At 39.5% G+C, this 22270-nt stretch overlaps 1 protein-coding gene across 2 annotated transcripts in view; it reads left to right on the plus strand.

Moving 5' to 3' along the window:
- LOC116044684 (gamma-aminobutyric acid receptor subunit gamma-3-like) overlaps positions 1-22270 on the plus strand; it is a 116032-nt gene that overhangs the window by 13204 nt on the left and 80558 nt on the right. For both annotated transcript variants that reach the window (XM_031292096.2, XM_035998799.1), the window contains one exon: positions 19778-19845. In XM_031292096.2, the coding sequence (XP_031147956.1) occupies positions 19778-19845 (68 nt within the window). The remainder of the gene's footprint in view (positions 1-19777; positions 19846-22270) is intronic.

Raw genomic sequence — 22270 nt, forward strand, 5'->3', positions numbered from 1 at the left:
ATTTGAAGCTTTTTGGAACCCAAGTGAAAGTTTGATCCACTTTGCATCCTTTATCAAAACCTCATATATCTGATTCAGAAGTCATGTCAGATTCAGTCCCTCTAAGCACGTAATGAGGAGAATGGGACATCATTTAGGCACTGCAATGTTTGGTCCCAGTGAATTCTACTCATATCTTTGTAAATTATACGTCAGCAGCCCTACATTTTCCCCTTGTTTGATAAAAGATTTAGATATACCCTTTGTTTTATTATAGCATAAAACTAGTAGAAATTAGATCTGAACATTCTTTTCTTAGAAAGTTCAGACTGAGTTTGTATTCTTTTCTGTATCCCTATGCCAGAAAGAACAAGGACGTGTTTGTCTTGCACTCAAATGCTGTGATTTTACTCTGACAAGTAGCTTTTACTGAAAATGAATGGGTGTGGATGGTGACGGTGCAGAGTGGTGGAGGACGTATTCAGATCCTTTACTTAAGTAAAAGCACTAAAAGCAAACTGCAAAAATACTCTGTTACAAGTGCATCGCAGTATGCAAGCCAGCATGCTTTTCTGGCTTTTTGCGGCATATATACGCAAGAGGTCAAAGTTCAAGGCGCAATGTTATAAAGAAGTAGTATGTAGTAAGTAAGTAAGTAGTATGTCCCAATTGAATATATACATACATACATACATACATACATACTGTATGCAGCAGTACATACTAAAAGTAAAAGAACGAGTGTGTGATTTGGAACTCAGCCTCTGTATCAAGTCGCATTGTCTGCTTTGGTGATGTTTTATTATGCTGTTTATTCTTTAAGAAGTATTAGGCTATTGAATTTATGTGGCTTGTTTGCGCCCGCTGCAGTGTCCATAGACATTTTATTATTGTCATTTTTGATAGAGAGTCTGAGTTTTTTTTTTTTTTTTCTCTTTCCTGGTTCATTCTGGTAAATATATACAGAGGAATATATAATTGAATTAGAATTGATAATCTGTTGTATGCGCAGGCTGCAAAGTGCCGTCTATAGAGATGGAATTTATTATTGGTTTGGACATCGGGGCTCTGTGGTGTGATGTTGTTCCACAAGTGTAATTGTTGACTTTTAATGCAATTTATTTTGTAGCCTGAAGATGTTATTTTCTCGCCCCCACCCCCTTTTAAACATTTAACACAGTATCGCTTACACAGAGTAGATTTTAACTGACCTACTTTTATCTAAGTACATTTTTACACAAGTACTTTTACTTGAGTAAAATGTTTGAGTACTCTACATTTTATACAATAATCTAATCAGTACTAGACACAGATGGTCAGCCTCTAAAGGATGCCACATCTCCAATACAGACAATTCATAATAAAAGTACTTTCTTATAAGCAGCAAAAACTACAATTCAAACAAGCACAGAGTACAGTCACATAAGGACTGTTTGAGGAAGTAAATATGAAAACCCAAGTATAAAAACTAAAAAGCTAGCTTTTATGAAAAACAGCAATGCTAAAATCCTCATTCGTCCCTCTCAGCTGTTAAGTTAATAGATATTATTAACTTAATCACCCTTTGCCAGTCCAAATGATCGACTCTATCAGTACCAATAAAAGAGCTCATGCGTTCTCTGATCATATCTTTCAGTGAACACTCTGTTTCCCAGCCAGTCATACAAATCACACTTATACAACATACTTTATTCATGACTGAGTGAGTATAGGTTTTTGGTATTTGTTGTCAACTCTGTGTTGGAGGTTTGACATCCTGACTCCTGATTTGATAATTACTAAGCTGTGCTTTAGTCTCTTGTGGAAAACACACTGATGAAGGCCATGTGCGGAATCATGCGGTTGAATTAAGTGTTCTCTGTAATTTCCTGTAAGCCAGTCAGTGCAAATTATTTTTCACGTTCAGCTCAGAAGTAAATGAAACCTGTGATATGAGACATATTTCAGGGACTTTCAGTCTTTAATAATGGTGTTTCTCCAAGCTTTGGGTCAGTGAGGGATCCCTTTAACCTTGGCACTCATAAGGAAAGGCTGCTTTATTTGTATCGTACATTTCAGCAACAAGGCAACTCAAAGTGCTTTACATTAAACATTAAAGAGCTAAAAACTGTTAAAAATATACAAACAGCTTCAATAGAATAAGACAGATATAAAAATACAAGAATTAAAGTACAGTGCAGTGTAAGAAATGAACAATTACTTTTTTCATAGGCAGCATTAAAAAGAAAAGTCTTCAGCCTTAAATTAAAAGAACTTATTTGGAGCGGACCTGCAGTTTTCTGGGAGTTTGTTCAAGATATGTGGTGCATAAAAACTGAACGCTCCATCTCCATGTTTAGTTCTGCACTTCTGAAAGCACAACCACTATTGTAAGCTAAAGTAAGCTTATACTTTCACATGTAACATGACATAAATCATATTCAAATGTATTCATTTATATATATATATATATTGTGTTAAATGCTGAGCTATAGTCGACAAACAGCAGTCTAACATAATTTCTGAATTTGCATCTAAGTGGGCTGGCGCTTTGTGGAGCGTGTAGGCTATGGCGTCGTCTGTGGATCTGTTGAGACTATATGCAAATTGCAAGGGGTCTAGGGTGGCAGGTAAGGAGGATGTGATGAAGCTTTTGATCATCTCCTCAAAACACTTCATCACCACAGATGTAGGGGCTATGGGGCGGTAGTCATTTAACCAGCTAGGCTGAACTTTCTTTGGAACAGGGACTATGATCGACTGTTTAAAGCGGGTGGGAATAATAGTATTCTCATATCCTTTGCATTTAAATTTTTTGAAATGGGAACATGATCAACAACTTAGAAAAAACTAATTCAAATAATCCCATGCGGGCTCATTCATGTGTGGACCTCTTTGGTAATAGTCAATTTTCCAATTGAAATGCCTTTCAGCTGCATTAATCAAATCATTAGATAAAGTTAATGAATTGGCTTAATATTTACTTAACAGGGGATCATTTTTCTCATAAGAACTCCCCAGCTGGATCAAAATTTGGTTAATAAGGGTAATTAAATAAACTACATTATTTAGTAATTTAAATTGAATACATTTGGGTGTCTTTCGACAAAAGGATTTTAATTGACCGGTTGGAAAGGCTGGAGAGTGTGGGAATTGAACTAGTGATACACTCAATGCATATCAAGTGTATGTTTATAACTTTAGTGACATGACTGTTTCATATTAACACAAAAGATCCTGTGAATAATGTGTTGAATTCCACGTCCTCCCTAACTCTGCTTAGCCTAGCATCTGTTAGCATAATCAATACAGGAAATGCAAAGTGAGGATGGCCAACATGAGCCAATATCACATCTTTCTCAAAAGTACCATGAGTTACAAGGGCGAAAACATAAGAGGCAACAAGGGTCCCACCGACCATGCTGCATCAATTTTGACTATACTTTTTTGATCTGTCTCGTTCGAATACCTTTAACGCTTGTGGTGTCATAGCCAGCTTAGGAGTTAAATTTCAAAGCGTTAAAACTCATTATAGGAGAGTGTGTCTTAACACTACTGTTGTGTAGACAGACTGTGAAATCAAGAAAGTTAGGGAAATGTTTCAGTTAGCAAGGGCTGCTACCAATTATTTTCTCGATGAAACGATTAACTGTTTTGTCTATAATATGTCAGAAAATAATGTTTTCAAATTGCTTGTTTTATTCTGCCAATGATTTTGAAGCCCAAAAACATGAATTCTTACATAAAATGTTGTCTGGTGCTGCTTAAAGGAAGCACCACTCAAAGTTGAAGCATTTCCTCTGTAGTAAAATAGTTGCTCTCTCCACCTCTGGCTCAGATCTGGGTGGCTTTGAAGCTGACTCTGTCCTGGCAGGCCTTTTCTCCTTTATCCTCACATAGCTGACATTTGGCACAGCGGTGACACCTCACCAGCTGAAAGGACAATTCTCAGTCGAGCCTCCTCAATATTTCAAGTCCAGTGACATTTCATTAAATGAAGAGGAGTTTAGATCCTGGCAAATGCTTCTCCTCACGTCTTAGGTAGCCAGGTTAGCTGAGCTGACAATCTCCTGCGGGAGGGAGGTGCAGGAGCTTCTTGCACAAAAGGTGCACACACATGGAGGCAGCAGACATGAATAGATACACACTTGCAGATGCACACACAAACTGGCGGATGGAGTACCCTTTTATGATCTCTATGATGCAAAGTGTGTGTGTGTGTGTGTGTGTGTGTGTGTGTGATGTTGAGTTTAACATTCAAACTTAAATACTTTGCTAATTTCCGTCCTATAATAGCTGATATCAGCCAATGACTGAGCTTCATTTTTCAAAATAAGCTGCAAATTAAATTAAATGGTTGTTGAGTGTTTCATGTTGATAGCCAAATCATGTCATGTATTGTCATCTGCCACAATGGTACACTGCTTGTGGGACATTACGTCGCCATGGTGATCCATGGTAATGTCTGCCTGTGTGTTGACAGGCATTGTGATCATAATAACTTGCAGATAAGATTATCTTATCATATTAATGGAAAACCTTACTGGATGAATAATAAATAATGATCTTTTTTTCAAACTTCTATACCTCCTAAATGCTCAAAATGGAGCTACCTGCCAAGTGAGTCAATATGAAGACAAATAAATGCAGTTTCCTGTGCCTTTTTTTTTTTTTTTAAATAAACACACACTGTCTGAGTAGCCAAACAGCAGGCCTTGACCTGAAATTTAGCTTCTCTTAAAATGTTCAATTCATCTCCAAAGAGAGTTTGTGGAGCGCTATAAACCCTCGCCTTTTATTCCTTCAGCGTTACCGAGTTAATGAAAAACCACAAAGGAATGGCCAAGCAATCGTGTAGCGCTTTAAAGCGGGCGGCTGATACCAAAGTGATGTGCATTAGGTGGTAATAAGACCAAGCTGGGTCTGGATCATAGCTGACACATTCCCCATCCCAGTGAGCTCTAACCATTTAATCGATTTCCATCTGTGTCTCCCATGTCCACTCCACTGCAGCCATAGCACCGGTAGTTATCCAGGAATTTGGGAGGGGTGGATAGACTTTGAAAATGTAGAAAGGGAAAGAGCTGCTTGCACCTGTGCAGTTTGAATCTCCAGTTAAAGGAACACGCCGACTTATTGGGACTTTAGCTTATTCACTATAACCCCCAGAGTTAGACAAGTCGATACATACCCTTCTCATCTCCATGCGTGCTGTAACGCTGTCTGACGCCCCCAGCATTAGCTAATAGATCACAGATCCTGGAGGTAACCAGTTCCAACTAGCCTACTGCTCTGAATAAGTGACAAAATAACGCCAACATGTTCCTGTTTACATGTTGTGATTTGTAGAGTCACAGCGTGTACAAATAACAAGGTCACTATGCTTTTACTATCTAGTAATTGTTGACTCTATTACTCCAACTCTGAGCGAACTCCAGGCGAACTCTCTGCTCCTCACCACATGGCTTCAGGTGCTGCTATCAAATCACTCCGCCCAAGTAGCAGAAGTAGCAGTGCTTCGCCTTTCTGAGAATATAGTTCCCAGTTTATATACGGTTAGAAGACGGCTGCGTCTCATATGACCTAGTTATTTGTACACCCTGTGACTATACAATTCACAACATGTAAATAGGAACATGTTGGCGTTATTTTGTCACTTATTCGTAGCAGTAGGCTAGTTGGAACCGGTTACCTCCAGGATCTTTAGTGGAGCTGCTATGGAGAGCATTTTGTTAGAGCTGTTTTTTTGTGTCTCATGCTTCATTGGTGATAATAATTCTTTTCACTAGATGTTATGTAAGATTTAAAATGTCTATATAAAAAGAAATCAAAAAAATAAATGCAGTGAAATAACATCACGGATTATTTCCGTTTTTATATACGCACTTATCACAACACAGAAAACAAAGTTTGAGGTGCATTACATTTCATTACACCATGGCCACTAAAAAATTCTGGATTCTGATTGGTTGGACGTTGTGGATTAACTTTTAGAAACCAGACAGTTTAACTGGACATCTATGACGTAGGTGTTTGTCAACTCCCAATCACAGCTTTGGGGGGCGGGACAAGGGGCCTCTGTCATTGCTGACTTGACCTGATGGCAGCCAAGACAATTAACCTTCCCTATTAAAACTATTGAAAAACTTGTGATTGAGAATTCTCGAAACGGCGAAGAGCCAATAACAAATGTAACTAAATGTCCCTGCCGAAAGCTACCTCACAGTTAAACATTAAGCCCCGCCCATGGCCATGCCCCTAAGATATGATTGGACAGTTGATTGTTTTTAATTTTGACATAGATAATACATCTTCTCAAAAATGAAACCTCAAGAAAAAGGAGGGCTTTGCATTTAGAATGCATTTAGTTATTAAAGACAAGTAACTTCCCTTTTTAACAAATGTTTTTATTTAACTGACAAAATAAATGCACACATAAAAAGGAAATACATACAACAATATGTTGTGTAATTTTACTTTATTTCTTTATTAGAATTGTTTTATGTTGGCATTTTAAATCATCCATAAGATTTGGCATAACCTTATGCAATCAGAAAAATGGGGCTATTACCTGCATGTTTTTGCCATTCTGGGGACACACTGAACTTCACTGGAAACAGATGTCATCTTTTCTGAAAGTCTGAAACTGCTAAAATCTCATCCTCCAGATCATCTTGTTTGGTATTAGACAGTTTCCATTTGTTGTGGTTGCACCAGGGGAGCAAAATAATGCATAATAGATAGAGGTTAAAGCATTAACCTCTGTCATGGCAGACGCCCAAGGCCTATTTGCATTATTATAAATATACTGTATATTCCGTCAATATCCTGGGAAAAGCCTGAGCTGAACCAAAAAGCTTTCCATTTAGTACATAATCTTCAGTGTGTGAACAAAGTCTTAAAGTCAATTTGAATGTCCACGTAGTAGCTTATGAGTCACACTCTTTCAACTCAGTCAATCCACAAAGTAATTAATACAATAAATAGATGATATGCTGCTCCAAGCAGATATTAGAGCTGATTATTTCATCATTCTTTAACGGAAATTGAACTGCAAGATCATTTCTAAAACATCCTCCTCATTGCGGCATAAATGTGTGTTTGTGAGTAACAAGCATCCTCTGTCCCTCTCCCCTATTTTGCAGAGTTATTGTTTGTGTAAAACTGTGTGATTGCCTGGTGGCGATTCATAAGCAGTGAGACCTTTCCCTTTGCCTGGTTCTCATTAAACGTCTGAGGGAAGAGAAATACCTTTCCTTCCCAGATCTATTATATTTGATTCAGGGAGCTGAATACAATCGGGTACAGTACAGTATGTGCTGAGCCGTAAACATCACTCGCGTATAAAGGACTACAGTTTCCCAGTTGTTTGGTGATTGCAGCTGATGTCCCTCTCAGCGGTGCAGATGGCTTGCCGCAGCCTGTCCTTGGAGTGAGTAGCTGCTGAAATGTACAGATGTGGGTCAAATAGCATTTGCATATCATTTTTAGCCTTTTCTCTTTCCTGTTTTGGAGAACCAGATGTCTTCTATCTGCCACACGTGGAATGCATTTTTAGTTATTTAAACATTTCTTGGAGGCAGAAATAGTTTCATTGGTGGAGTTAAACCCCAGTTTTCACCATTAGTTGTGCAGTGCAGTACATGATAACACTTGAATGCTGTTCCACTGGTGTTATTTTTACCACATCATCTGATATTTAAGCCTGGCACCTTCCTTGCGTGACGTGAGAGTAGACTAGAAACTGATGAGCTGAAGTTAGGGGCCGTCTCAAAAGTGTATGCAAAATAGCCAGGAGACCTATAGTTTTTTATTTCATAAATCAAATTTATGTTCATCTTGAACCTCCTCCCATTGCATGCACAACCTCCTTTACCATCTATGAATTATGAATATGGTCCAATGATCCATTATGGCCTTTTTGGGGGTTGTTTTTTTAGTCAATAGTCAAGTCAATTATCTTCATTTAACTGATAATGTGGTCCAAATACATTTAGTGGCCACTTTATTAATTAATCAATTCTACCTACAAAAATGATAGTGCTCAGTTTTTATGGACATTGAAATGTGTAATTTGTTATGTGTTTATTGCTGAGAACATACAGTATTTAAAAGTGGTGAAGTACTTGGCTACATTACTGTATGTACAGAGGTGTTTCTAATGTCTTGCCCTTCCTATTTCAGTGCTCGAATTACATGGGAGCCAGAGGGAGCCGAGCTCCCATAGAGTGAGGACTGGCTCCCATGAAAGCAACAAAGTCAAAAATCTGAGGGGGTCTCTCACATCTGAAGGTGTCTGCCATATGTGGCATTGTAATTTAATCTTAAACAACGCTCATTATCCATCCCTGTGCGGTCTCTTACCATTAAAGACGTTAAATTAAAATATAAAATATAGGCTACTACGGGACATAGACCTGAGCCTACCCTACGCTCATGAACGCAGCATGACTGCACTTCACCACCACACCACTAGGCTATGTGAGCAAACCGCATAGGCTACGATCGATTTGACAGCACTCGCAAGTCCGAAGAAGTCACCTTGCTTTTAGCTTAATGTACTTTTGAGGTAAATACCACCAATACATCTTAAATAAATAAATCTGTAGCTATCCTCTGCCATTCAGAGCTCTGGAAAAGTTCCCAGATATTTTGAAACACCTGTCAGCAATACAATGCAATCTCTGATGGCAGAATATTCAGTGAATAGGCTTCCCGACAACATCTCACTGCAAATTCCAAAATTGTTCGTCTATTTACTGGTTCAGATGAGTTACGTTTTATTTCATTGTGAAATTGAGAATGACACTCAGACTAAATCGTTTAGTCTATTTCTTTGTATTGCGAAATTGAAATGAAATAGGGACTATTACAATCAATAATATGTTGAAATTAATTAAAAGGAATCCATTTCTGTAAAAAAAAAAAAAAAAAAAATCTCTGTCTGTTGTGTGCGTGTATCAAGATAATAGCCTAGACCTACAACATTAACTGCGCGAAAGCGCCACTCGCACCTAGGCTATTTAATTGTATAGCCTTGTTAGGCTATGTGCAGGGTGTGCCAACTTTTTTTTATGAGATAGAGAGACCCCCTTAAAGACAAAAAGATAATTCGAGCACTGTCCTATTTACATACATGAAGGGGGCAGAAGATAACTAACATATTTGAATACAGTGCAATCCAGTACAGCACTATCACTAACTATGACCTCAATGCTTAAATGTATAATTTAATTAACACACATAAGTGCATATCTACAGATGCATTGCTTGGATGGAAATATAAAATTTAGGAAATCCTCTATCTCTTTTTTTCTTTTTTTTTTTGTACATCTTTATTTAATTGTTCAGTGGTTTTTAACTAGTGTGAGCTGGTAAAGAATTGCTTAAATGTTGAGTAAATAAATCCATTATCTAACGAGAGTTTAGAGCGCTTCTTATGTAAATAAGTCCTTTAGCTCGGTTTGTGTTTCCTGGCGCTCCTCAGCAGTTTTGACATTTTTCAGTAATCAACAATTCTTGTGTGCGTGTGCCGAGGAAATTTGCTGCTTTGCCAATGTGTGGTGCAGCGCCATGCAGGCTGAGAACTGCTGGAAAAGACAGCAGAGAGAGGTTTCTTCCCAAGTGGAGCTGGTGCAGTTGCATACATAAAGATTAGGTGCCACTGTGCAACCCCCCCCCCTCACAGCATCGAGACCTATGACATTTATAATACGTGCTTTGGTACTGCATGCTGATTGCCCGTTGTTTAATGCCACATTCATATTAGAAGAAATAAATTGAAACATTGTTGCTATTTGGAAACGTCCATATGTTTAACATGATTTCCCACATCAAACAGAATGATTTATGAATGATGAATAAGGTCACTTATTGGACTCCTATCTTTGAGACTTTAGGGAGAGAAGGAAACCACCATCAGTGCACTTGTGTTGACACGTTTCAATCACTCTGTAATGTCACACAGGAGTTTTGAGCCTACAAAAAAGGGCTGCATGGCCTACTTGTGATTACCACAAGAGGGCTGACACTAGAGGGCTGACACAAATATTCCTGTTGTCAGCTCATATTTACATGACTTCTGTTATGGCTGTAAATTACAACACTAACCGATGACTACAGCCCGCAGCAGCTACACAATCAAAAACAGAAGTATAGGAGCAGTGCAGTTTTGTTCTGAAAAGTACAGCCACAAAATGGCCTCCAATATGTGTACTTTTTTATATGCCATGAAGGCACTAAGTTGTTGATAATAGTTTAAGCTACACATTTTTACCATGGGAGCTAAAGGTACAGTTACTGATGCCTCGGGCTCCAACAGCTCTTGGTCGCATCCCTGGCAGAGCTGCATCCAGCATGGCCCAATCAAACGGACTCCAGGAAGTCGTTGCACCCAGCCAATAAATAGTCCTGTATATAACCCCTGTAAAACCACAACTTGTCATTTTCATATTTCTTTTTTTTGTACGGATTACAAAAATGTCTGTACATAACGGACAGACATTAGAGCGATAGAGGTTTTCTCATCACTTTTCCAAAATGTCGAACTATTAAGTATTTCTGACCATCTATGAACTTGAACCTTCGGGTACATAATTGTATTATTGAAGGACTAATGTTAGGCATACAAACACTGACTTGCAACTGCTTTGTACATACGGCCCTAGCAACAAGCATTTTTTATACCAAGAGGTACATTTCTGCCGTAATTTTTTTTATTCCCTCAAAAGTATACAAAACATTTTGTTTGCAATACTAGCTCCATATTTGTTTTACTAAATTGTAAAAGAAAATATTCCTGCATGCCTTGCAGTTCTATAAGGAATGTAATGTTTTCACCTATGAAGGAAAGTATAACTTGATCTTGTTTACATCTTTTCAGTTACATAAAACTATAGCAACAGAGACTGTATGCTGGCCACTGGAGAACTGTAGCGGCAGCAGTAACAGCTTCTCCATTTAAACCCAAACCAAAGGCAATGTGGGCTGCAGGGCTGTTACACATACTAACACAGAAGCAGAGAGGTCATGCATGAGATGATGTGTGATTACCGTGGATACTGTGGATGGCCTGTACCAGTGCAGCAGAATATGAAGTGATGGATTACAGTGTGTGTGCAGACACTCTCATGGATCCATAACTGACATGAACTATATGACCTGTAACTGTGACTTAAAAGGATAACCGAACCGAGGCTGTAGTTAAGTGCAGACTGTATTTGTTCCACTGGAATAATCCAAATGAACTATTTTAAGGAAAGTGATCTGATTGCTGGATTCAATTCACTTTTTAAAATGTGTCAATTTTGAATATATTCAGCAACTACTGCACCATGTTTTGTTCACAAATTCAACGATGGAGCATTTTGAATTCACTAATGCTCTGATTCACGCTTCAGGCTGGCTTCTTCTCCATAGCAACAGCAGCCGAGCCTCTTAATATTATAGTGTTTAGAGGTGTACACCATGCCTAAAGCTACGTAAAACTGGTGGTCATAATAAAAACCTATAAGATTTTAAAATGATCCGGGAGAGTCCCATATTTCTATGTTAAGTTACATTGAGGATATTCCTTAAAGTGAAATAACCTGGCAGTTATAGCAGTTAGTTTTTTATTTCTGTTTTACTGCAAATTTGACATGCTGTGTTCACAGAAACTAAACAGTTCTATGGTATTGTATTTTCATATGGTAAAACTGATCGTGGAGTCCCCTGAGGCAAATAGCTCGAGGGATATAAATACTATAGATGACTTTTGGTAAACAGGACGTGATTAATTATTCTACAGCACATTTATTTTCAAAGTGAGACTGAAGATGTGAGGCTAACCCTCTGGAAAGATCTGACAGTCCACTGAGGCCTGCAGTACTCCCAGTGCAGTGTCCCTCGGACACTGAACATATTGGAGTTAAACGGTCAGCTGGGTCTGCTTACATGTGTGTGTGTCGGGGCTGACAATGCATAATGCATTCATCATGCCAGCCAGGCCAAGCAGACATAAAAGCCTATTCTTCTTAATCAAGGCTCACTGGGAAATGTGGTAATACAGATGGGGACTGTCATGCTTTTCTGAAAAGCAAAACAAGGAGGAGGAAGATAGGGCTGTCCTCGACTAAAGAAATTCTTAGTCGACTAACACTTATATGATTTTGTCGATTAATCGATTAGTTGATGTTATCGACAGAGCTGTGCTCTTTGAGAGGTGATTAAGACTAGAAAAGCACAATATAAATGTAGTTAATGAACCATCTGTAAAACTGAGTTTCTCCACAATTAATCCTGCAAAAGCACCACTTTAAATCTTGTGCTTACCAGAAATGTGCTCATAAGTTTCTTGGAAATGAGTAATTAAGCATGAATAAGCATAAAAAATGACTCATCAACTAAAGAAATCTTAGTCGACTAAGACCAAAACGACCGATTAGTCGACTAATCGACTAAGAGGTGGCAGCCCTAGAGGAAGATAAGCAGCATGAAGAGGAGGAGGAGGAAGGATGCATCTGGCCTCTGTGGATCATGGTTTCTCCATTAGAAGTGGAAAATTGGGTTGATAGGTATGTAGATGTTTTAGTTTTCTTTCCATATTGATTAGAAGTTCCTTTCAACTTTATTTTTCTCGTTTGAGAGATGAAAGAGAGCAAAACAAGCTCTCATGCAGAATAAAAAAAAAAGGACTTAAACAGTACAGACGAAGGGGAAATCTGTCCTGAATATTCTCTTTCACAGCAGCGTCATTACCTATGCACCATCCCACATGACTCTGCCATGCGTTATTTGGACATATGTCAGGTCGGCTCAGCTTTTGTGATGGTTGTGTTTGCTGAAAGACTCACTTGCAGAGGGGGGGGGGGGGGGGGGGGGGATATAAGATTGAAGGGAGGCTGCAAACACTTGACTGTAGTTATTTCCTCCTGTGTTGCACTGGTAAATAAATCTAAGGGAAAAAGTAGTGATTACTGTAACTCAGTAGAGCTGACTGAAACATGTCTAATGCAGATTCAGAGTGTCATCCTCTACCTTGATTATCCACTGGGGTGTAAATTAAGGACAATTCCCTTCAGTTTATCCCAGTTTCCAAATGCTGCAAAGCTTTGACCGATCAGCTTTTCCACCCCATGCTTCCACTTCTGTGGTCTTTACATTTTCTGCATTTCCGCTGGAAATGGGTACCACAGGAGGGACGCTGTCACCTAGGTTCCCTCCAGGTATTTCGGCCCAATAATCCAAAGACATGCAGATGAGTTGGACGAGGCTACATTGCCCAAATGCAAATGTGAATATTGTTTATCTCACCAGTGTGTCCTGGGATTTCCCACTGCATGTTTCAATACCAGCCCCTGGGTATGAACAATGAATGCATCTGTATTCCTCTATAATTTGTACATTGTGATTATGTATTGTCCTGTACGCCTTCCAGATTTCCCCAAATGGAAAAAATTAAGATTTAATTCTGAGCTTGAATCTCAGGCAAGATGCCCAGTGATGGTGCCAGACAGTTCTCAAAAGAAGGTTAGAGACGCTAGCCGGTGACCAGAAGGATGCCAAGAGGAAACCCTGTTTTGACATGAAAATGAAAAGCTAAAATCAGCAGAAATACTCCTCTTTTGGGTGCAAGGGTTTTGTTGGGTCAAAAAACTTGTCCTCCACTACAGAGACATGGGTTCAATCCCAGGTAACTGTGCGCTTCAATGAACCCAGCTAGCAGTGTTTATGGATGGCAAGCCTGTTGCTGCATTATTGACTCTCACTGGTAAATCACAGGCTGGCTCAAGTGCTCTAATTAGCCCTATTTGGCAGGTGAAAGGAAGAGACTGGCAACAACCATGTGAGTAGGCACATGGCTGTCTATGCCCTCCCTAGGACCATGACAAAGGGACTGGTTATACTAAGTAGGAGAAAACCAGACCAAGAGTCTACAGCAGGGGTCTTCAACCTGACCTAACCTGGTCAAAAGGACCCTTTAGCTGAAAGAGAGATGGAGCAGGGACCCCCTACTTACTGTTGCATATTAAACTGGGCCTGCAATAACGTGTAGGGCGGCCTAAGGCCTTTACACATAGATTTTTACATTAGTGGCCTTCTTACCTATAGGCCAGTAAGCCTATCATCAATGTTGTTGTTTTTTACAAATTGGCTGATTTATCTTTGCTAACTATATGTTGGATTCATGTTAATGTATATTTTAAGACATTTAAATTAAAAAAAAAAAAAAAAAAAAAAAAAACCTTCCTGAAAAATTATTAAACAATAATTTGGCATCTCGCTGCAGTAACTCTGAGGATCTGCTCTGTGAGGCTATACTTAGTTGCAGTGTTGCTTTGAGCTAAATGCTAAAGTCACAAGGCTAACATGCTCACAATGACAATACCAGTATCAACATGCTGATGTTGAGCAGCTATAATGTTTGCCATGTTCACCATCTTAGTTTGCATGTTAGCATGCTAACATTTGCTAATTAGTACTAAATAGGCATCCCTATTTAATGTAGTTTTTTTTTCTGACTGATAGCCAACCCTCGTTAACTGATCATTAACGTTAAGCGACAAGCAGGCAACAGCATCCCAGTTCACCCATCCGGGAGGCTCGGACATATGCTTTCAGCGTTGTGGACTTGTACACTTGCGCTACCTACACGAGTCCACAACTGTGCATACAGTATGTCCGAGCCCGTCTCCACCACATCCACCTGTGGGGTTGTCACCTGTGTGTCTGCCTGGCACACACTGGCCCTCATTTATCAACCTAACGTAGAAACCAGCGCAGATATGAGCGCAGAAATCATCTTACAACAGGCTTCACGTGTGATTCATGAAACATTCGTATCACACCAATCAGAGCGTAAGAATGGTCGTACATTGATAAATGCAGCGGCTGGAAACGATCGTAATTTAAATATCACGCCCCAATATATTCTCTGTTTTGAGGCCTCACCCCTACAATTTACGACATGGCGAGACGTAATCCGGCTGAGAAGCGGCACTTTTCAGAGGTGGAGATTGAAACCCTGATATCTCAGGTTCATTTGCACCAACGTGTGTACTATTTGGCAGCCTGAAAACTGGTATTAAAGGCTGTAGAAAGAATGTGGAATAGAAAGAGATCACTGATGCAGTCAACAGTGTTGCCGTAGTAAATCGGACTCCAGCTGAAGTTTATTTAATTTATACATCCTTGACATATATATGCTATAGTCCTAATAGTAATATACAGGCTTATATTGCAATCTCTTAGGCCTACATGGTGTACCTATATTTAAATAAACACACAGTAGCGGAGTTTATGCAGTGTCTTTTATTTTACTCATGTTTTTTTCATGAGTCAGAGCCAGGCAACAGCTGTGAGGGAGAGCGCGTGTCCTCCGCCCCCCCTGCTGGACCACCACCCCGACCCTGTCTCCTGACAGCAGAGGGGCTGGAAAAACAAGCCAAAATATGTCAATGGCAGAAATAAATCGTTGTGGCCATCAACACTTTAAAATAGAAACGAACACCTGAAGAATAAATAAAAATGTTGTGCATCGTCATGTTTCCTGTATTGAATGCCAAACATAACACCTTTTAAAAGCGAGGAATTATATTCAGTTTCATTCATATAGCCCCAGTTGGGGCTGTGCTGGACACTGCTCTCTGGGCATCGGGTCATCTGGCATTACATTTATGGCACCCTGTTTTCCTTTACCCTGCGCGATGTTGTGTAGAACCCCACAGGCTAAAATAATGTTGCAGACTTAGGGTCCCCCCTGCTGATGCAAGACAGAGCCATCTGCCCTTAATTAATCCGATGGAGCGCTCCACCGTGGCCCGTGCGCGCACATGTGCACTGTTGTACCGGCGCATAGAGGTCCTCTAAAAGAGCCAGATCTGCCATTGCTGATAAGTGTTCAACTGATGACTTCTCCTTCTCCTGTTGAACTGATTATATGCTGCACCGCAAGTCCACACTGACTCGAAAACTTGCGTACACAAGTTCAGACCAGACGTGAGATTTTATTGCAGCCTACTAGGGCTGTGCTCGATTGAAGAAATTGTTAGTCGACTAACACTCATTCAATTGTATCGACTAATCGATTAGTTGATTTAATCGACAGATCTGTAAATCTGACTTTCTCCTCAAAGAGTCATGCAAAAGCACCACTTTAATTCTTGTGTTTACTCTGGTAAACACAAGAATTAAAGTGGTGCTTTTGCATGACTTTTGCATGTGCTCGTACGTTTCTTAGAAATAAGTCATTCAGCATGAAAAAAGCATCAAACATGACTAATCGACTAAAGAAATCTAAGTTGACTAAGACCAAAACGACCGATTAGTTGACTAATCGACTAAGAGGGAGCAGCCCTACAGCCTACGCTCACGTTCAAATTGATAAATGCCTTGCTTTGCGTAGGAATCGGCATACGCCCGTCCTATGCCTGTTTTAGGTCGTACGCACGTTTCATAAATGAGGGCCTCTGTGTCTGTGTCCGCTGTGGCCGCCGTCCAGCAGAGAGCCAGGAACTTAGCAGGACAAAAAAGAGCAGCTTAAAACGCTAAGTTAGAACTAGCAAGTTAACTAGCAGTTAAGAAATAGATTGTATAGCCTATTGTTCTTTTACCAAATAAAATAAAAACTAGGCTAATTAAAAAAGGTTATTACCTTTTTTAATTAGCCTAATTTTTATTTTATTTTTTAATATTGTTTTTAACTGATAGTATGAATTGTTCAAAATTCTTATTGTAGGTTAATGGTTAAACAGTTAATCATTAACCTCTCTAGTGCTAAACACAAAGTACAGCTGAAGCTGATGGGGATCTCCTTTTGTTTTTGCAGGTATTTATTCATAAACCAAATACAAATTTTGATCTGATGTCATTAGAGAAAAGGTTAAGTGATTACATTTCACTCTGAGAGGACTCAACCAGATGGCAATCGTCCAATAGTTTTTAAGATATTTTAATCAGGGGGGGGCTATATTGTCTGATATTATAAGCATTGCCCTCTTAAAACTGGATGCTGTATTTATGAATTAATACACATATCAACCTAAAGATCACAGAGGACATATCTGTAGGCATAGTATGAGCTGAATTATGGAAAATTGCAAAAGTGCATCTGCATTGTTGTCCCTCATTGTCCAGTTGGTGGAGCAGAACATGCTGTTGGAATTGAATCAAAGCATCCCAGCAGGCCTTTACTAACCAAAACTGTTTGCATCAGTGGCCCAGCACAGCAGGTCCCTGGGGACACAACACTCAGATGTGCACACATGGACACACTTCAATTCGGCTATTCATATCAACATCACAGAAATATGACTGAAGGCAATTTAACAATATAGAAAGTCTTTAGTGTCAATGAACCATAACGAACCATTTAAATGACTGTAACATGGGTCATGAATTCATTGTCTCAGTGGCTCTTTCCCCAAACGTGACAACTAACATTATTAGATAACATGCAAAGTGCTATCGTTTGGTCCCCTAATTGATAGTGCTGCTGTCTGTTAACTAGTCTATATCGACAGTGTTTCATTTCATTTCATTGGCTGGATGTCTGTCACCTTCCGCTTTCTTTGTGTTTGCATTTTAAACTCCAGTGGATTTATGAGGACTATGGTTAACTGCTCCTCAGATCTCTGCAGGGTAAATCCAGACAGCTATCTAGACTATCTGTCCAATCTGAGTTTTCTGTTGCACGAGTTTATCTGTGTTTTAAGCCTGTCTCCAGCCCTGCCTGGAAGGCACTAGGATTAGGCAATGGTTATGGTTAGGGTTAGGTTAGGTGCCTTGAAGTCAACGGTCGCAACGCTGCCTTGAAGTCGATTAGGCAATGGTTATGGTTAGGGTTAGGGTTAAGGTTAGGGTTGGGTGCCTTGAAGTCAACAGTCGCAGCGCTGCCTGGAAGGAGACGTTGGGGGCTTAAAACACCATCGAGCGTTGCATGACTAAAACAACCTTTGAACGTACACGTTCCACCAAAACAAGTTTCTTCCCGAGGCTATTTTGCAGAGGCACCGTCATTGAGTCTGGCGCCTAGCGTAGCCCAAGACGATTGTGATTGGTTTTAAGAAATGCCAATAAACCAGAGCACTTTTTTTTCCCATCCCGGAATGTTGTGTGGACTAGCCAGAACCTCCTGTGCAGCAATGTGGAGGAAGGTCTGGCAATGCGAGACAAGTACTAGAACCAAATAGATTTCAATTAAAGTCAGTGTTCTTTTGTCTCTTTTCACCTTTTCATCAACCTCTATTTGTGCTGAGAAGATTTACTTGAGTATATTTGTTCTTTCTCAGCATCACCCTGCTTCATATTCATTCTGGCGCCGCTGTTAACACCTGGAAGCTACTCTATAAAACAACAGACTGTTGTTGGATAGCGAGCAGCTTGACTGATCAAGGTCAGGGGTTAAGCACACTGCTTGAAGACACCTTTTCTTCAGGGAAGGAGTATGAACATGCAAAAATGAACATCATCTTGTGGGTTTTTTCCTAATCTAGTGCAATATTAAGGCTGTTCTGTCGTCTTTTAAGGACAAGGCAGCAACAACGCTTAGTGTAAGACTACGGAAACTGTAAAAATGTAATTGTACAGTGCAGATAAAAGAGGTAAAGGAAGATATTCTCAATTTTTAAAAGTTTACACAAGTGCTGCGAGTTGGTCTGTAAAATACCTTGTGTGCATAAACTCCCCCACTTTCAAAAAGACTTCCCACATATATTTTGACAACACAGCACTTTGCAGAATGTCTAACCCTTGGCTCACAACATGACAGGAAATGGCGACCTGCTTTCCTTACTTCACCCACTTTCCCAGCCAGGCCACAGATTCCAGACACGTCTGATTCTGCAAAAAGAATACAACTGTACCACTATCTCACAGGGCTAGATGTACAAGAGCTCTCACACATGCACTGTGCTTAACCTCATTCTGTGCGTTGTAACCAAAACAACTCAACCTGCATTTATGCTATTGTCTGAAAGAGGCTCTGCAGTTGTTGTTTTATTATAGCACTCCAAAGGGAGAACATTGTGTTTGTGTGTCCAGTCTGTGCCATCACAGAAGTCAGTGGTGTGTGTGTGTGTGTGTGTGTGTGTGTGTGTGTGTGTGTGTGTGTGTGTGTGTGTGTGTGTGTGTGTGTGTGTGTGTGTGTGTGTGTGTGTGTGTGTGTGTCTAACTTTGAGATTTAGAAGAGGCAGTGAGAAGAAATCCTCCATCTTGCTGTGCACTATTCAAGGACATGGAGCATTAAAATGAAAGATCATTTGTGTAGATTTAATTTAGTAAAAAAAATAACCACATATAGTGAGGGTTAAACAATAATACATTAAAAACATGCAGCTAGCCATGCAGTGTCAGATGCAACATTTGTTTTACAGTAATTAAAACAAGCACAATTCTTAGATGCAGCATTTAGGTCCGGTACCAATTCACATTTCTAATGCTCCAATTTTGTCTTCCTCGAACCAAATGTTGTTGCCAAGCTAAATTTGCCAAGATCCTACATACTCACTGGGAATGCTATTAATTGCCATGGTAACACGGTATCTGCTCCAGGAAGCACGGCACAGCTTTTCTGATTTCAAAAGTACATCTTCCCTCTCTGGGTGGATGGGGGAAATGAAAGTGACTTGTTTTATTTGTCGAGGTGACATTGAATGAGGATAACCATTGTTTTCCACTTGATTATTGATTAGATTTTTTTGGCTATGGACACGCATAACGGCAAAAAACAGCAAAAACCAGACATTAGAAATAGAATTGATTGCATGTATAAATGACACGTGTCCCACCTACAATATGTGCAGCTACCTTTACTCACTTTTCTTCCTTCTGGCTCTTGCAGTGAAACCTACAGTCGTCAATGTGGGCATATATGTCAACAGCATCGGGCCTGTGTCATCTATCGATATGGTGAGTTAAAGCCTTCTCTCTCTCCCCCAGTCACACACACACACATTTGTCCATTGTCTGACATCAGCGTCTTCATACATGAATGCTGTCATTACTCACACTGTATTTGGAGGTCATGTGGGCCACCACAGCGGTTTCTGTGCTGATAGAAGCCAGGAAAGACAGGTGTGGACGCTTTGTTCAAGTCCCGTGGATCAGCTCGGATTAAGCAAATGAGTGAAAAATCCTTAAAAGTGATAGCAATTTTGCTATGAAAGCTCTCTGCTATTGAATCAGACAGCAGTTGGTGTTCTCTGCAGAGCGGTTCCCTCCTTTCAGGCTTGAGCATAACGTTTTTCTCCTTTTTAGCTTTATTTTTTAAGTGGCTCTTTTCCACCAGCATGGACATTTTCAGAATTAAGTTTGACTAGAAGGAAAAAAATTGTTTTGGAAGAAGACCAGGAAATGGATCGATGCATATTTCATTATAGAAGGCCTGATCAATGCCATAAAACATGAAACGCTGAAACTGAAAGCTTGATGTGCGGTAATGAGAAAATAGCTACTATTCAGACAGCTTAAAGCATAAGCAGTCTGTTGTTTGGCCTTCAGTGAGGTGTGGTAGACTAAATGGATGCAGCCTTTTTTTTATGTATAATGCAAATGACCTATTCAATAACTGTCAATACTGTAGACTCATTGGAGTATTATTCTGCTTAATATTCTCTTAAAACATCATACGTGTGTTTCTTTGCAAATATTAACTGAGCTAAACAAGATAATGAAATTATTTTATCTCTTAACTATCAAGATCACCAGATGTTGAATTGTGACTGTTGCCTAGCAACATAACGTATTCCTAGATATAAAAGCAATTTAGCCTCTTTTCACTGTCAGCACTAGCCTGCAACTTATATTATTTAAGGCTACATCTGCTCACTCAGAATTAAATTACAAAAAAATAACATGATTGCATGGACCAATGTGCTGCACTGAATATCATTCCTGTACATTGTGTGCAATGTCTTTGCCATTTAATGTTATTATCGTTATTGTTATTTTCCCAGAAATTAATTAATTTGATCTGTGAAAATTATGCAAGTTAATATCTATTGGCAAGTACATAAGCAAGCCTGTTTATCATGTTTTTCAGATTCAGGTTTGGCACAGTGAAATACATTTTAAATGAGTTGTTCCAAATTAACCCTATTCATTTATGCCAGAGAATTACTATGCAGTCATTTAACAGAAAACATTTAGGAGTCCTTCCAAAGTGCAATTTGGGTAAAGTCAATTTGGGATGCAAAATGGTGTAGTTGTACTTATTGATCATTAAGTTTTTTTTGTACTGTGGACTCTGAGGAGCCACAGGAGATGCACAGTCACTTTGGAAAAAATTTGAACTTTGTAGTCAATGCAGACGGTGTGATTGGTTGTATTTTCCTAACCTATTAATAATCAATTCACATGAGGTAATGTCAGGATGTCTGTTCATGCTGGCAGACATCCTGCTCTGTTGCTCTTCCTGAGGCTTTTTCTAAAAGAGGTATTTGGGGAGTTTTCTTATCCAAAATTTGATTCATGATATTGGGCTATATGAATAAAATGGACTACACTTGACCGAACTGAATACCAACCATGGTCACTGTTTGACACTAGACGTTGTAGTCTTTAATATTTCATTCCTGGTGGATTAACTTAAAAAATAGTGAAAGAAGAAACTTGATTTGAAGCGCCCAGGTTGCTAACTTCAGAAGTGGGGCAGATAGATGGAGCAGTCATCGTTACACCAACAGAGCTCTTGGTTGTGGCATCCAAGATCATGACGCCACAACTAAGAGCTCTGTTTCAGTAGTTTCAGCATAGGCAATTGAAAATGAAATACTACATATTACATATCTGTCTAGGAGAAAGAGGGGAATTTCAGGGTCGGATTTTAATCTTTTACCATCCCGTAGTTGTCTCCATCTGTTTAAAGCCCGATCGATGTTGACTCAGGTTTTTGCCCGTCGTCTGTCTTTCCCTTTTAGCTATTAGTTGTTCTTTGTTTACTTTCTTTTTTTCTGTGATGGCCCTGCCCCAGTATCAGCCATAACTACAAAATATAACTTTTAAAATAAAATTAAAATACAATTAGGCCTATACAAAGAAATCTCCTGCTACCTTTTACCTGGCTGGATACTCAAACACAGGCTTTTCTGGTGTTACACTGAAATCTGTGACCCCTCAGAATGTGTGACTGCAGAGCCGGTCTGCCTGCCGTAAATCATTTTTGTGACTTTGCGGGAAAAATCGGACCCGGGCAAAGGCATGTAAAAATAGCGTTCTTTTCACTGTTAGTTTCGTTTGCTGTCTCAAGTCATTTCTGATCATCAAATGGAAAATTAATAGCTACTTTAAGCCATATACTACACTGAATTAAGACAAGGCCCAACAAATACTGCAT

This window comes from Sander lucioperca, chromosome 24, assembly GCF_008315115.2.
Source record: "Sander lucioperca isolate FBNREF2018 chromosome 24, SLUC_FBN_1.2, whole genome shotgun sequence".
Lineage (NCBI taxonomy): Eukaryota > Metazoa > Chordata > Actinopteri > Perciformes > Percidae > Sander > Sander lucioperca.